Source organism: Protopterus annectens, chromosome 14.part0, assembly GCF_019279795.1.
Source record: "Protopterus annectens isolate FY-2018-M chromosome 14.part0, PAN1.0, whole genome shotgun sequence".
Lineage (NCBI taxonomy): Eukaryota > Metazoa > Chordata > Ceratodontiformes > Protopteridae > Protopterus > Protopterus annectens.
The window spans coordinates 311,993,367-312,010,711 of record NC_056748.1 but is presented as its reverse complement, the minus strand read 5'-3'; the positions used below and the strand labels follow the sequence as shown (position 1 = coordinate 312,010,711).

At 41.5% G+C, this 17,345-nt stretch overlaps 1 protein-coding gene across 1 annotated transcript in view; it reads left to right on the top strand.

The window, feature by feature from the left end:
- The window catches only part of PSTK (phosphoseryl-tRNA kinase), a 184,508-nt gene extending 167,428 nt beyond the window's left edge, over window positions 1-17,080 (top strand). Inside the window, exon 6 of the mRNA XM_044056032.1 lies at window positions 16,334-17,080. Coding sequence (XP_043911967.1) covers window positions 16,334-16,554 — 221 coding nt within the window. The 3' untranslated portion in view covers window positions 16,555-17,080. The remainder of the gene's footprint in view (window positions 1-16,333) is intronic.
- The last annotated feature ends 265 nt before the right edge of the window (window positions 17,081-17,345 follow it).

The window sequence follows — 17,345 nt, the reverse complement described above, 5'->3', positions numbered from 1 at the left end:
CTCAGTTTATGCCTCTCCTCTCGAACGGTCTGCTAAAGATCAAACAGGACAAACCAAGGACAATACTGATTGCACCAGACTGGCCACGCCAACACTGGTACCCCCTCTTGTGCAGTATGTCACTGCTGGAACCATGGCACCTGCCTCAGATCCCTTCCCTGCTGTCCCAGCAGGAAGGCCAGATTCTACACCATCAACTTCAAACCCTGAACCTTGCAGCCTGGCTAATTCCCTGAGCTCTCCAATAACATCCCTCAGTAAGCAGGTGCTAGATGTCATTCTGGAGGCAAGGAGGCCTAGTACTAGAAAATCGTATGCTGAAAAGTGGAAAAGATACTGTTCCTGGAGACAGACTCAGGGGATGGGCACAACGGTGCCCAACTTACCGCATATTCTTCAGTACTTAACAGAGATGCTACACAAGGGCCTTTCCTTCTCGTCAATCAAAATTCATGCGTCTGCCATTTCAACTTATTATAATACTGAACCACCCCTCTTCTCTCACCCCCTGCTAAAGCAATTCCTCAGAGGGGCCAAAGATTTAAGACCACCCCGGAGAGCCCCTACTCCAGCCTGGGACCTTAACTTTGTATTGGAAAAGCTCACTCTACCTCCTTTTGAGCCAGCTGCAACTGCAGAGTTGAAATTCCTTTCTTGGAAAACAGCCTTCCTTCTGGCCATCACTTCAGCAAGAAGAGTGTCTGAATTACAGGCCCTCATGGCAGTGGAGCCATTCATCATCTTCCATGCAGACAGGGTGTCCCTCAGGACCAATCCTTCCTTTATGCCCAAGGTGGTGTCTAGTGTGGCCCTTAATCAGTCCATTCATTTGCCTACCTTTTTCCCCAAATCCACAACACAAAGGAGAATGAATACTGCACTCTTCGGACGTGCACAAGCAACTTAGATTTTATTTGGACAGGACAAAGCCTCTCAGAAAATCTGAACAGCTGCTAGTTGGCTTTGCTGCAGGGACAGAGGGGAAGGCCATTTCAAAGCAAACCATATCTAGGTGGATAGCCCATTGCATTCATTTTTGCTATAAGCACCATGGAAAACCTACCCCACAGGGGATAAGATCACATTCCACCAGGGCTGCATCTACCTCTACAGCCTTTCTCAAAGGTGTTCCTACCAGTGACATCCTAGAAGCTGCTACCTGGAGCTCTGTTCATACCTTCACCAGACATTGCCACACGCCTATTTTTTCTAAATCTAGAGCTAGTTTTGCAGGGCTTAATAGCTGGTCCTAATGCTCTCTAACTTCCTCCTCCCTTCCTTAGCTTTGGGAATCAACCCAAATGTAATGACTGCAACAGTGAAACACGAAGAACATAGTACAGTTGTGTACACTTACCATAAATGTAGATGTTTGAGTGCATTCACTGTTGCAGTCCTGGTTACCCTCCCTCCAGCCCCCTGACTTCTCTTGGCTATACTTTTCTTCTTCTTTAGTGTATTTCAGCTTTCTGGTGTATTTGCTTTTTGTTGGAGGTGTAACCTAACATATAATTGCTTTCCATTATGGGGGCACCTGACATCTGGGGCAAGAAAAACTGATGTAATGACGTCGGCTGCATGTTTTATACCCCTGACGACCTGGCATCATGGAAGAAGAGACAAAATCCGACGCAGGAATCCAAGACATTGATATTCAGGTTGGCTGAGGGCTATCTACAGGCAGATAACCCAAATGTAATGACGGCAACAGTGAATACACTTGAACATCTACATTTATGGTAAGTGTACACAACTGTACTTTCTCTGTACATATCTATTACAAAGCACTATAAAGTAGATTCCTTCTCCAGGTCTAGCTTAGCTAGGCCCATTCTCCAAGTTCTCCTGGACCCTCATCATTTTGCATTCCGGTCAAATTAAGCTATGGTAATCTACTCACATGGCTTAGACTATGTCACTAGTGAACCTTATGAGGAACATAGTATAGTTGTTTAAGTTAAATTACTGTAGTAATAGGTGTTTGAATGATCACTGCTGCAACAGGCAATCCATTCCTCCAGCCCCCTTGTTTTTATATATTTTTATGCCACAATGAGAATATTTATTTTTATTTTTTCTAACATTGTCCTTCTAAGGGCTTTAATTAAATCAGGAAATAAGGAGCAGAACTTGGACTGGTAGAAGTAATACTAGCTAAGATAGTGGCATATTTTAAACAAACTTTTCAGTAGTAGTTATTGATAGTGAAATTTCTTTAACTGTGTTTGTCTGGAGGTATGGTGATATGGTATAAAGCATATGGGTTTCTTTTGGATAGCCCAAGTTTGCACATTCTCTCTGCCAGAGTGGTGTTGTAATTGTAAGTTTAAAGTCAAATACAATGGCTCAAAACTGAGCAGCAGACAAGTAGGGTCTCTCCTTGCATGACATTACCTGGAATGCTGAGTATGTCCTTCTAAGACGGAATAGCTTTCTCAGGAGGAAGTCCATATGAGATTATAGAGAACCAGACAGGGTATATATGAACAACTGATCTCAAAGCAAGCAGTTCCAAAGTATTCACTTAAGACCATAGAAAGTACTGGCTCTGCCATTAGATGTGACCATTTCTCAGAAATATGTATTTATTACCACCATCTGCTCCATTAAGTTCAAAAGGCCAGGCAAGAGTTGGAAGCCTCAGACAAACATTACAGAAATAGAGATGAGGTAGTCTCTTGGTTGGCAGATGGAGCAGTGTGTAATGTTGTGGTATTCACTGAGGCAACAGAGGCAGATAATGTGGCCATCAGTGGGTGAAGTAGCTTGACTACAGGCCCATTTTCTGAGAACAAATAGGATATTATGTGTATGGCAGAGCCACAACCAACGTTATAATTCTGGCAGGGGAAAAGGCCTGAAGAAAGTTCTTTGGGTTGTTAAAGAAAAATGAAACAAAGGAGGAGGATTGTGGATTTAATTGCCTTAAACAGTGATATTCACCAAGTTCTAAAATATGACTGAAGCATGTAGTACAGGGATACAAACAGAGTTAATATTCTTTCATTAAACACATAAGGGATCATACAACACGATGTTGTGGATGGCTATTAGAGGCAGTCCAACTGAAGTTTGTTTTATTCATGCGACAGAAGCATTTTGTTGGACTTTCTTAAGGGATGTTAAAGGATAACTGTTTCATTTAATGCTGATAATGTAAAGGAGCAGCAGTGAGAGCAGTAGTCATAGCCATCACTATGAAGTTAGGCTGTGAAGTCACTTTAAAAAAAAAACAATTCTGCAAACCAGAAGAAGGAGACCACTCGGACACAAATTGTAGTTTAGTGCTTTCGTTCTATTTAATCAAGACAGAACTTCTTCAGAACCTTCCTTTTATATACCAGTCTGCATTAAGCCTAATGATTTATATAGTTAGGCACACAGACCAACCTCTGAGATGTATATCTATCTATGTATTTGTTTACCAGGAAAGTCCAACTCGGTAATGCCCATTTTCAGTGGAGGCACAGGGAGACAGGCTCCATTTTCTTAGATTGCATTATACTAAGTTCCAGTCAATCAGAGAGTAGTTACATGTATACATGAACAGTAGTTGCATTTATACATATACATTCTAAGATTTTACAGAGGTGGAAGTTACTGAAGAGGAAGCACACGTGCAGCTTAGTGAATTGTACAGGCAACAGTTATGTATAAAAATTATGTCATTTCAGTAAGAGGTCGAGAGTAGTTGGATAGTATTGTACAGTGAAAAAGTATCCTGTCTGCATAGTCCACCTCCTGTCTGGAGGATGGGAAGCCTAGCTATTCTTCTGTGGTCTGTACAGAAAAGAGATGTGGATAGACACAGAAGTCATGCACATTGTCATGTTGCCAGTGTACTCCACAGCAAGATGGGGGGGGGGGGTAGATCCCAGGCATGCACCACTCATCTGACTCACCAGCAACCTAGGGAGGCTAAGTATTATGATGTTTTGAATCACAAATGTGGTGTAAATGATAGAGACTGTGGTATTCCAGAAAATCAAGAGGGAGAGGTCATGAGTGTGCAACATTTTGAAGGAAAAAAAATTAAAAACAGAAGATTGTTTAGCAGTCAGGAGGCCCCGTCAGAGAACAGGGCATGCAAGGATTATGAAATAAAGAAGTAAGGAAAGGGCCAATGTACAAATGTGTATCATTTTCTTAAGGAAAGAAACTGAGTTTAGATGATGTAGAATTAACCATGGCACTTGATCACAGAATGCTCCTGAGTGTTCCATAAAACCCATTGCCAGAGCAGACCCATCTAGTAAAAGAGGTACCCTCTAAATTCCTACTAGGAAGCATTACATTGAAACATAGGTTTAAAATAATACATCAGACTTCTGCAGCAAACTATTTTAGCTGTCTAGTTGGTCGCTAAGAGAGGAGGAATTGGCTCAAAGCCACCAGATGAAAGAGGTTGTCTGAGGAGAAGGAGTAGAAGGAGAATTGTTAGTTTACCTTGTGAAGGTGTTCATAGGTAGGTACTAGCCAAAAGGTACCCTGGCTTTCGCCACCCAAGAAAATTATTTTCCTGTGCCACTGTCGAGTACAGCCACAGAAGTGATCCCTGGGGTGAATTTCCTAGCTCCCATTAAAATCTTCAAGATTTTTTTTGAAGAGTGCTAATGAGGAGCTTTGTTTGATATAGATAGGTAGTTTGTTCCAGAGTATGGAAAGTCTCTGGGACAGGAATCTATCCCTCCAGCATGTTCTGTTTATTGTGGTGACAAGGTTTAGGCCCCTAGAGCATGTAGCTCTGAGGGATTGAGATTTCTTTAAGTGGAGCATGTCCAAATGCTCTGGGGTTTGACATAGCTTTGTGTGGTAGGCAGAGATCATCTCTGAGTAGGCGATATGCGACGGAGTAAAGCTACAGTTTTTTGAGACTGTCTGCGTAGGGCATCTGTTTGAGGCCGGTAATCCTCTTTGCGAGGTACTTCTGTGGCTTTTCCAGTTGTTGTAGATGTTTTGTGAGGTACATACCAAAAGGGGCGTTGTACTCTATAATGGGTCTAATGAGTGACGAGTAGAGGGGAACAATTACCTCTTTTTTCCTGGATGAGAAACCTTTTGTGATGAGGTGTGCCACATAGAAGGATTTCCTGACTACTGTGGCGATGTGATTATCAAAGGAAAGACTACTGTCCACCTGTGTCCCAAGGTCTCTTATCACACTTTTGGTGTTAAGTAGACTACCGCCTATGTGGTAGTTCATGGGTACAGAGTTTTTACCAAAAGGAATGACAATACACTTTTTGGCATTGAGCTTGAAGCCATGGCTTTGACACCAGGCATCTGTCTCAGCGAGGCCCTTTTGTAGGATGTCCACATCTTTTGGAGTTTTGATTATGCCTCCTAGTTTGCAGTCATCTGCGAACATCGTTAGCCAAAGACCTTCTGTGTTAGCTTGTACTTCAGAGAAGCAGTTGCCAAACAGGAGAGGACCCAGGACTGAACCCTGTGGTACTCCACTTGTCACTGGTCTGAAGTTGGATTTGGAGTCTGCTACTTTCACAGTGTGGGTCCTGTCAGTGAGCCAGTTGGCAACCCATCTTGTGACATAGGGATTTATACCTAGTTTAGTGAGTTTATCTATAATTCCAGAGTGGGAGATGGTGTCAAAAGCCTTGGCGAGATCTAGATAGGCTGTGTGAAACCACCTTACCCTCATCTACGGCTTTGGTGAGGCTTCAAAGAAGTCTATCAGGTTTAGTAGACATGAACTGCCTTTTACAAACCCGATCTGGGTGAGGTCCAGAGTTTGAAGATTACCAGTGTCATTGTTTATAAGTTCCATAATGATACGTTCCATAGCCTTGCAGACCAGGCTCGTCAGGTTAATGGGGCGGTAGTTTCCGTGGTCTGTGGTGGCTCCCCCTTTGTGGAGTGAGATAACCATCGCTCTGTGCCATTCATTGGGCACATAGCCTGAGGTGAGGCTATGATTGAACATGGTACTTAGGTGGGGTGCCAGTTCATTCTGTAGTTCATGTAGAACACAGACTGGGATGTTGTCAGGTCCCATGGATGCTGTTGCTTTGGAGAGTGTGTTTTTTACCTGTGCAACCATGATTACAGGAACTTTGCATTCTTTTGGTATAGAGATGGGCCCTTTAGGAGATGAGAGGGTGGTAAAGTTAACACTGAACCTATCTGCCAGGATGTTGACAGTATCAGTTGGTTCTGTGTATTTAGTGCCATTGTGCTGTAACTCAGAGCAGATATGCGTGTTGCCATTGAGATTCTTGACATAGCTATAGAATGCTTTGTGGTTGTCTTTAGCGTCAGTGGCGATTTTGTTTTCGTAACTAGCTTTGGAGGATTTTATGAGGGATCTCAGCTTCTTACTGAGGCTGACCAGGGAGTTCCTTCAGTCATGGGATTTTACTCTTTTTTGCAACAGTTTCTTTCTTCTGTTGTAGAGTTTGTTTATGGCAGGGGACCACCAGATTGGCTTCCTTTTTTTGGAGGATAGCATCTTGGTTCTGTTAGGGACTGCACGATCTATGCACACGTGTAAGTGCTTATAAAGTGCATTTGTGTAGGATTCAGTAGTTATACCTCTATAGTCCGTCAGCATGGGTGTTGTGAACTTTGCCACTTCTGTCTTAAGAAGCGTGAAGTTGACTTTGGAGAAATTTTTTACGGTGGTTTCCCTAATGGGGTGGGGGTGGGGTGGGATGTGGATGTCTAGGGTGATTAGCTTGTGGTCAGATCTGACCAACGTGGAATTGACCTCTGGTGTGGAATACCGGTTGCCCATGTTGGTAATAACCAGGTCTAGGATATTGCTGCCCCTGGTGAGGGTGTAGATAAGTTGATCCAAGGCACTGGAATTTATGAATTCCAGAAATCGTTGAGCACAAGAGTTGGTACATGAGTAGTTTTCCCAGTTAATGGTGGGGTAGTTGAAATCGCCCATTATTAGAGTGTTAGGTTGTACCCTAATATTTTCCAGTGTATCAAGAAATGAGGAGTGGTAATCCTGGGGCATGGTGGGGGATCTGTAGCAAGCTACAATTTGGATTGCGGTCTTGTCCAGAGTTAGTTGCCCTTGGATAATCTCAGATGCATTATGCTGAGCAACTAGCCTGGAGGTATGGATATCCTTAATGAATATGGACACGCCTCCGCCTTTAGTGTTTCAGTCCAGGTAAGGTGGCCGAAAGGTGTCATATGAATTATAGCCTGGTAATGCAGGGGTACTCTCTGGAGCCTTGAACCAGGTCTCTGTCACTGCACAGATGTCGATGTTCTCCATTTTAAGGAGTGCCTCGAGTGAGTGCATTTTGAGGTTTAGACTTCTAGCATTGAGTAGCAATAACCTCAGATTTTGCTTGCTTGTACCTGTTACGGTGGTGAATTTTTCATTTGAACCTTGCCTAAAAAAGGCACTGTAGAGGTTGGTCCGCATCTCTACAGTGATGTGGATGTGTTTTTCAGGGGATGCTAAAGTTGCCTTCCTGATTTCTAGGGGAGGTTCAATGATTTTTCAGAGGTTTAAAAGAAAACTCACTGTGACAATATCTAAAAGCCTGTGCCCTAGAACAATAAGTTTACTTACCAGCAGCTGTACTTCTAGGATGGATGCACTGTTTAAACCATGTAACCAGCTTGCTTTCCATGTGGCACACAGATTCTTAATCAGTTTTGTAATTGTTGTTATTGAGACATACAGATAAGAACTGTACTGCCTGGTTGGAGATACATTTTCTTTGAAAATTCTAGATGGGTACCACATTCTGTTCCTCCACTGACATTTGGAAGTAAGCAGCAAATTCACAGATGTACTCTGGAGCAAAATACTTAAAAAAAAAAAAGGAGCCTTCATAACTGTGACTCCCAGGGACTAGAATATCTTGGTAGCTTTTCCCCACCCCCACCCACCTCGACCATCATTCACTGTAGTGAATGCATAACAGAACCCTTCAGCAGGAACATAATGAATAATAAGTGATCAGCTTGATGTAACACAGTTCAACAAATCTGTTTTCTCAAACTGGCTGCCCACTGAAATTGCCACTCCACTTCACAGGAAACATAACCTAGTCCAAGAAAATACAACCTTTGGATAAGTTGTACTTAGTTGAGGGTCAGGAAATTACACCCCACTCCAAAATGTTTCGGTTAGTGTTCAGCAAACTGGCTTTAGTAACTCATTTCGAAAATCTGCTTTAGGATCATTTTGGGGATTTTCCTTCCTGCTGTTTGTTAGCATGCCCTTCTAAAACAGAGTTTGAGTCAAATGTAAAACCTGAGAGGTTTTCACATTACTTTTAGATAGGTTTATATTACTAGAAGCACTAGGGTGTTTGTATGCTGAAGTTTCTGTCTTAAAGATTTGTCTTTATAGTCAGTCCTTCATACAATTGTTTTACCGTGCTTTGAGATGTCCTTCCTGCTGGAACATTCAGTACAGATTCCCAGACATTACCAGCAAACTGCTTGGGCAGAGAGCCTAATGAAGCAATGCCTTTGTAAACTGTAGTGCTAAAAGAAGCATTAAATCTGGGAGCAGAATTTAGCCTGTAGCATTTGATGAAATATGGCCTGCAGACCAGGTTATAGCCATACAAATCTTATCAATAGGAATGTTTCTGAAAAGGGCAATGGAAATACAGACCCCTCATGTGGGGTGACCCTTGCACATATACATCATGAACCTTATTGTTGTGTCTTTCGGCTTTTCCCGGTTAGGAGTCGCCACAGCGGAACTCCGGTCCGCTAATGATTGGCAGTAGATTTTTACGTGCCGAGTTGCCGGCCCTGACGCACAATCTTCAACGAAGGTACACCCATTCACGCATGTCTCCACACAGAAGACGCTCTAGCTGAGAATCGAACAGGACAACGTCTTACTATGAGGCGACAACGCTACCGCAGCACCACCACCGCAGTAAAGCATGAACCTTATATACTTCTAAAATAATAACTGACTGGTAGTGAAGTGAACTCTGTCTTCTCTCTGTTTGACAAAAGAGGCAGAAAGGCACTGTAGTATTTTTGCCATTCATAACTGTCTGTGAACCAGCGCAATCTGCAACAGATATTCTCTGTGTTAAAGTACTCTGGGATTAAAAAGTGACAAGTTAATGTTTTGTTTAAGAATAACAGCTATAACCAGCTTCGTGAAAAATGAAGTGATGGTACTCAAAGAAACCTTGTCCATATAGAAGATGAGCGGAGGATGGTAACTAAACAGAACATGCAACTCTGAAATTCTGGCAAATATACCTTTTACCAAGAAAATAGAATTTAACAATAAAAATGTATTTTCTGCAGGGTATATTAGCAAAACAGTAAGGGCTTCCTAATCAAAATGTGAGATCCACTGAAGAGCAGTATCCCTGACTAGAAACCTAAGAGTGTAAGTACTCCTCAAAAAACCTCTTTCATATTTTTGAAGCGGACGAAGACTAGCTTTCATAATCCTTTATGGAAGGTGGAATTAGCTGCCAGGTGAAAAAGTGTGACAGTGATGCAGCTACGACCTATATCAAAAAATATGACAACTTTAGATAATCCAGGGCCAAGGTTTCACCTTGTACAGAAATTGATCCCTAATTCCAGGACAGATGACTAGGGTTCATTTGGAAGCTTGGATGGCAGGGAAGGATGGAAATGAACAGTCAGTGTCATCTGGCCCATCTCATAAGGTCAATACTCATTTTGGCCTCCTGCAGGGGGTGCCTGTCAGAACTGATTAGCACTTTTCTCCAGGCTGTAGCAATCTCAAAGGCAGATTGTTTGGAAGTAAGGTGTGTGGGGGTAAAAGTGTTTTTTTTGTTTTTTTTTTTTTTTTGGGGGGGGGGGGGGGGGTTGCATCCCCCTGCAAAGTAAAACAAAAAAATGAATTTCATTAGGGTGCTCATTTCAGAAGCACTTTCCAAGGAAAGACAGAAAACAAGCTCCTTACTCCATGAACTCTGGAGTAAAAGCCGAAAAAAGGCATGATGTAGGCAAGCCAGACACCATGGATGGATGGAGGCATACACTCATACTAGTCTCTGTACAGTGAGCAATGCACAAGTATGGATGGCCAGCAGCTGAAGACCGTATGAATAATTAGAATCTCCACCCCCCCCCCCACATCAAAGTTAACTTTCTCATTTAGACTACACAAGGGTAGCCTAAATGAAATTGTGTGCATCACACTCAATATTGAGATGACAATTACACACATACAAATTACGTATATTACATGCAATATAAATAACATTAAGTTACACAGTTATTTTACTACATATTACTGTAAATTACTATGTCTGCCATTTTTAGCAGCTGAGTGATTGATTATTGCACATTTATTTATTGCATACTTACTTTCTGATAAGTTAGAATAGCTAGCAGATAAATATTGCACTTGAGTGACTTCGTAAACAGATAACTATGAGCGAGCATCTCATAATTTCTATTGCACCATAATGGTTTCACCGACACAAGAACTTGTCAGTGACTAACATTCCTGAGATTGCTTCCAGAGTTCAAGAACCTAATTGCCTGTGGGAAGAAACTGCTCCTGAACTTGGTTGTTTTACAGCGCTCTCTGAGGCATCATCTCCCAGATGACAAGCTTATAAACAGACTACAGGCAGGGAGTGTAGCATCACTGGCAATGTTTGTGGCCCTGTTGTAGCAAAGTGTTGTATGTAGACCATGTATCTCTAGGAAGTTGGAGCTTGCTGTTCTCTCAGCAACCTTCACCACCCTCTGTAGGGCTTTTTGATCTGCATCTGAACAGCCTCCATACCACACCGTGAAGTTACTCGTTAGGATGCTTTCTATGGCACCCCTGTAGAGGGCTGAAGGGTGGTAGATTAGCTTTCCTTAACCTCCGCAGAAAATGCAGGTGTTGGTGGGCTTTCTTGACTATTGTTTAGTGACCAGGATAAGTCCTCTACAATGTGGACTCTCAGGAATTTTGTGCTACTTACTATTCCCACCCTCTCCATTAATTGTGAGTGGAGAGTGAGTGGGATGGTTTCTCCTGAAGTCTATTATGATGTGCTTGGTTTTGGTGACGTTGAGATCAAGGTTGTACTTAGCACTCCAGTCAATCAGTAGATTCACTTCTTCCCTGTATACTTCTCCATCTTCACTACTGATGATACACAATGACATAAAAGTTCCATTGATCTTACTTCTACCTCTCAGACATCCTTCAGTACTGATGACAGGAGAGAATCGAGTCGAGTAGCTGTTTTGGGGAATGGATATGTTTTAGTTATGGATGGAGATTGGACATAAAAAAGTAATTCAGGACTACAACAGGAGGGGCTTCCACTTCCCAATTCACCTCTTGGTCTTATTGGAGAACCTTTTCCAGCTGTTCCTACAGTTTTATGGGTAAGAGGAGTCTGGATTGCTATCAGCATTTGCAAAACCTTGTACCACAGGCCTGGACCTCTGACATTTAGAAGAGAGAGAGAGATACCCACACCGGTTTACTATCAAAACCCTGAAGTGCACTTCGTCAACTGGTGTTTCATCTGAGTACACTTTCAAAGTGACTGAATATTGAACATAAACGTAGCGATCCTGCATCACTGAACACCAAATGGCAAATGAAAACTAAGAGTCACATTTTCATAGTGGAAAATTTCAAAGCATCACTATTAACATGATTTGAAATTGGGGTATGAAATTGTTTTCAGTTTCGACAATATGGTTCAGTGATGTGAATGAATGCACCAGTGCACTTCAGGATTATGATAGTAAACCCACCCAAACCATCAGTTTTCAGCTATAGAAAGAAATAGAACTTTATGGGTAGGTGTGACAAAGTCCTTGTTGTCAGAACAGTATGTGGCTGGACTGACATCCTCAGACAGTCTACAGACCAAATTTTGCAGGTCCATAAGCGAAGTGCAGCAGAATTAGGGGATTTTTTTCTGCCATTGATGTAGGGAAGAGTCTATAAGCCAGAAGAAAAAAAAAAACCCACAGGAAACGCTTAGATGTTTAACTTACCAAGGAGTTGCAGAATTGACCATCAACATGTTTCTGGAATGTATTAGAGGGAGAAATTTCTCACATAATGCTAATCCTGGAGCAAGGTGTCCTATGTCTGAAATAGTTTCAAACTAGTTTTGGAGTTGAAGAACCATTTATGAGGAGATAGTGAACTTTGTCTCAGCTTCTTCTGTAAGCACTTGAGCTTACCGAGAATGTGGACTATCCAGAGGAAAGAAACCTTTGCACAGAGACCACTTCTATGCCTGCTTAGTTTTCCTGCATAGTTGGTAAGAGTCCATTGCCCTGGCTTGTTGGATAACCTTACAATGGTCATGTATGCTCTCTGCAAAAGCACTCAATTGCATGGCAATATACAATTGATCAAAATCACCTGACACTTTGGAGGGGAAGAGTAGAAATATAAGGCTTAACCTTACTCAGCTGCATGCCTTATTTAATAGTATGAGGTGAGGGACACCTACCATTCCATGTGCTGGAAGACTATTCCTCTGACCACCTCTTGATCTTGGACGGAGCTGGCAAGAGCTGGGATTGGAGTCAGAACTGCTGAGAGGGTCCCAGAAACTGGTTCTTCAAAAACTAATCAAGCAAACTAGGGCATAGGGAAAGAGTCCTGCAAGACTAAGGCTTACTGGGATCCTGTATAAATTACCTGGAGTAGATGAAGGGTGACCATTAAAGCTGAAAGGATTTGGCTGTCTTCTGTCATCCCCTTCAGATGTTCACCATTTTCTGGCATATGAAACAGTAGACTTGTAAAGTGCATATCTTAAAAGATTGCTTTCACCTCAGCAGCAAAAGGAATGATGTGCAGCCACGAATATTAGTGCATGCATGTTCTGGCTGTCATTGCCTATTCTAATTGATCTGCATTGCTGAAGGCTACATTCATAATGAGCAAACAAGTGGTTGACGCATACTTGAGTACAAAGGCACTCATTCTAGCTATTAAGGAAGTCAGTAAGTCTCACTGGAAGTGAAGCATAAGAGTGTGATAGATTAGTGCCCTTCTATTCAGAGCTGGGGATTTCAGCACCTAATTTTCTTTGCAGAGTAAAGCCTTGGACTTTTTGTCCAAGGAGTGGAATGCCTGGGTTTGAGCCACAAGGCTTCAGTTTAGTATATCTTTCAGCGCGGGATTCTTGATCTAGACAGCACAGTATTGTGGCCGATAAACCATTTTCCCAGCCTTTTTGTGTATATGGGGGGGGGGGGGTAGTCTATGTGGATCTAATTTTAGTGTTTAAGACTTTGGTATTCCAGATTGTAGATACTTTCATTCTAAAAATGGGATCTATAAGGTGCTTAACAGGTGTCTTGCAAATATCTCTGGGAAGAGGAGATTGAATCCATTAACCAAAATTTTCCTTAGTGCCTTAGTGGTCCTCGAGAGTAGAGAAGGCACCTCCCCCCACACACAGACACACTTCTATCACCCACATCTGTGGACACATAATTTCATGTGCAAAGCACTGTTTTTTTTTATATTGACACAGGTTTGGAAAGCTTCCTTTTCCTCAAAAGCTCCTTAGAAGCCGATGATCAGACTTGTGGCCTTTTGATCAGTAAATAGTTAGCAGCTATCTTATTCTGCCTGGGGAATACAAATAGTGAGTTATAAAGAGGTGCATGTACCAGTCCCGGGCTGTATTTTGGGGACAAAGTGTTTCTTGAAGTCTCCCTGATTGCTGAATGAGCAATGAGCTGTGCAGCTTCGTCTGATAGCCCCTCTGATGCTAGCATTTGAATGTTTGCATCAAGCCTTGATATTACACAGCTAAGACCACTGATAATTAGTAAATCAAAGGCAAGGCAACCTTCAGCAGTAACATTTTACTTGGGTAGGCTGAATAAATAAGTCCTAATGCCTGGCAACAAAGTATCTGTAACATTACTGTCTGAGATAATGTTGAAGCAGCCAACATCAGCACCAATGACTGATGGACTGGAATCAAAATCCACGCATTGGGAGTACCTTATGTCAAGTGTTCCAGCAGTGGGACCAAGTCTGAGAACTCTGACACACAGTACCGTACTGCCAGATATCCCAAGACCATGGAATTGTCTGGCTGTACACCAGGGAAGCTGATGCTTGGAAAACCGATACCTAAAAAGCAAGTGATAAATGTGACTCCTGTGGTCCATGGGGACAATAAATATGGCCTTGTATTTAATGTTCTTTATTCAATAGAAAGGTGACCTGTACTACTGGAACCCCTTTTCAGTCATGACCTATACAAAAATGTAAAGCAGTACAATGAAATGTAAAATTGGTAGGTAATGGGGACCTCCCTACTAGCCTAGAGATATCCAGTGCTAATTGCTCATGGTTTATGGTGGGAATTATTTGAAGTAGGAAGCAGAGGTTGTAATTTGGCCACATAGGATACCAACCTGTGGAGACTAGCCATTTGTTGTACCACTGGGCATGGGGTGGCAAGGGCAGAAGAGATCAGTATAGCTGTGGAATAACCCAAGGGTCCTCCACTATGACTACTTCATGGGAAAGCTTCAAAGAGGACAGGCTAATCTTAGACACTCTTTCTCCGCTTTTTTTGTACCAGTTGCATACATTGCTAAACTCCTAGCAGACATTACACAGGCATCAACATCACATTCTGGCTCTTTGTAAAAGAACTAAAACAAGATGTGCTTATCTCCTCGCTGTACATGCTTAACACATCCTTTAAAACAAGAATCACTAAATTCAATAAATTTGAGAATTAATTGAAAGTTAAGAAAATAATTTAAAAGAAAATGATGTTGGGCTATAACTTCAAGCTTGTTCTTGTTTCACATGCATAGCAGGAAAGAACTGGAGGGTATGCTGTGCATTGCAGTTTACAAGTAAGGAATGGCCTGGAAAAGTAGTGTTAAGAGTGTGAGAGGTGGTGGGGAAAAAAAGCTTCTGACCTGTCCTAGTGTCTGAGAAGTACAGGCCTGAAGGTACTTGTAGCCATAGTGTCTCCAAGTAAGAGTTGTCCATTATTTTAAGTACAGCTTCTACTAGTTTCCAACTACAGAACTTCTTCCTCTAGTTTATAGGTTTCTAAATTATTCAAAAGCCATGTAGCACTACTGTCAGGCAACTGTTTACTGCAAAATTAAATTCAGACGTATACATATGATAATGAAGATGCCATGAAACAAAAGGATACAATTAAAGTTGGCTTTAAAAGTCAAGCAAAAACAGAATTGGAATCCAGGGATATAAAAGACTGGATGAGAGGATAAAAAGATAGTCAGCAGAAGCCCTTCACAGGGTGCAGAGTTTTTTGTACCACTGATTAATTGTGTTAGCTCACATTGCTCGTGATGGATTTGTACATTCATGTATTACCCAAGTTCACAGTTCATAAACAGAAGGAAAGAAACTCACTCATGCTTTGTTTATAAAGTTGTTTCCTTTCTGCAGTGTAAAATGTCAGTGTGGCACAGCTGTAGCACACTCACCTCTGAAACCGAAAGTGTGGGTTCCAGGTGGTAATTAAGGTCACAAGTGAAACTGTAACATCTGACTACATCATTGTGGGGGGGAGGGGTGCTGAGGCATGACAGTGTGGTCCCCTGTGTCAGTTTTGGGATTGTGCTGCCTCTTTTGTTGTCAGGATGAAAGGAAAATGACCCAAAAAGTATTCAGAAACATCACTGTAAATTTCTATGGTGTGTTGTTGCTAGACTACTTCCTGTAAAGCTGACTCATGCAGTTTTTTTTTTTTTAGGCTTTGTATGGAAATGGCGCTCATGCTCATTCTGTGGTGTGTTGTTCCCAGACCACTTCCTGTAAAGCTGGCACATGCAGTTTTTTTAGGCTTTGTACAGAAATGCGCTCATGCTGTGGCGTGTTATTCCCAGATCACTTCCTGTAAAGCTGGCACATGCAGTTTTTTTTAGGCTTTGTACAGAAATGGTGCTCATGCTCATTCTGTGGCGTGTTGTTCCCAGACCACTTCCTGTAAAGCTGGCGCATGAAGTTTTTATTAGGCTTTGTACAGAAATGGTGCTCATGCTCATTCTGTGGCGTGTTGTTCCCAGACCACTTCCTGTAAAGCTGGCGCATGCAGTTTTTTTTAGGCTTTGTACAGAAATGGCGCTCATGCTCATTCTGTGATGTGTTGTTCCCAGACCACTTCCTGTAAAGCTGGCGCATGCAGTTTTTTTAGGCTTTGTACAGAAATGACACATGCTAGCTACAGCCACACATTCGGTCACTTCCTAACTAGTCTTAAGCATTTTGGTAAAGTGGCTTAAGGTGAGAAAAGAGCCATGTAAATAAGACTGTTTGGTTTATTATTGCCTGGAATACAGTATGTAGTTCTGTTTTGTCCATACTGTTCATGCTGAAATAAAATATCTATTTTTCTTGTAGACAATAAGGTACCTTCATGTACTTTGAAGCAGCTGGCAGAGGAGCTCAATAAACTGAAAATTTTCTTTCTTGAGGATTTACGAAACAGAATTATTCAACAAGGCCAAAGCCATGTGCCTGAAAAAGAAGTTGCTGAACAAATTACTGCTCAGTTTGATGAAGAAAAGGATATTGTATTACAAAAAATTATGAAAAATTATTCTGAAAATCCTGCTAAGTGAAACCACTCTTACTGGGAATGTGATGTATTTATACACTTTGTAAGATTTCATAATGAGCTTCTTTTTGCCATCAGATGAAGTTGGTCTTCATCTTCTTTCAAACATAAATATAGGTGTATCCATCAGAATATGCGGGACATTAACTTCTTTCAACACATACGTATAGCAGCATAGTGTTGTAGCAGTCAAGCTTCTTAAAGACCAGTGCATTAAAAGCTTGCAGTTCCTGAATCTTCTAGCTAATTCTGGTCTGCAACAGGCATGCCACATGATGCCAGATCCATATTTGTTTATCCTGATATTGCCAAGAAATAGTACACCATAAAAATAAATAGAATATGTGTTTATCAGTGAGACAAATGGTATACTGGTGGCAGAATGATGTATGAAAGCCTGACTGTTGCACTTTATATCCATATGTTTTGTGAAAATTTAGAAAGTGATTTCCCTGCTGGCACTGTCTATTTTATGTATTAAAAAATGACATTTGATGCATTCTAGACGAAGTAAAATACAGTAATCTTTTTGTTTTTTCCTTTGTGGATTAATGGTAAAACTATACAGATCAGATTACAGAAAGGAAGATTAAAATGTTTTTATTGCCTTTTGTAAAGGGCAAACAAATGTGCCATATTAGCATTAAATGATGTACACAAAATTGTGCAAATTTAATATGTTTTAACTTGATGTTATATCTTGTTAGGAGTAGGACTCTTGTAATGGTTACTATCATAACCAAGGACTCCACAGTAGTTATTTTATGTCAGGACTGCCTTCTTTGTATTTATATG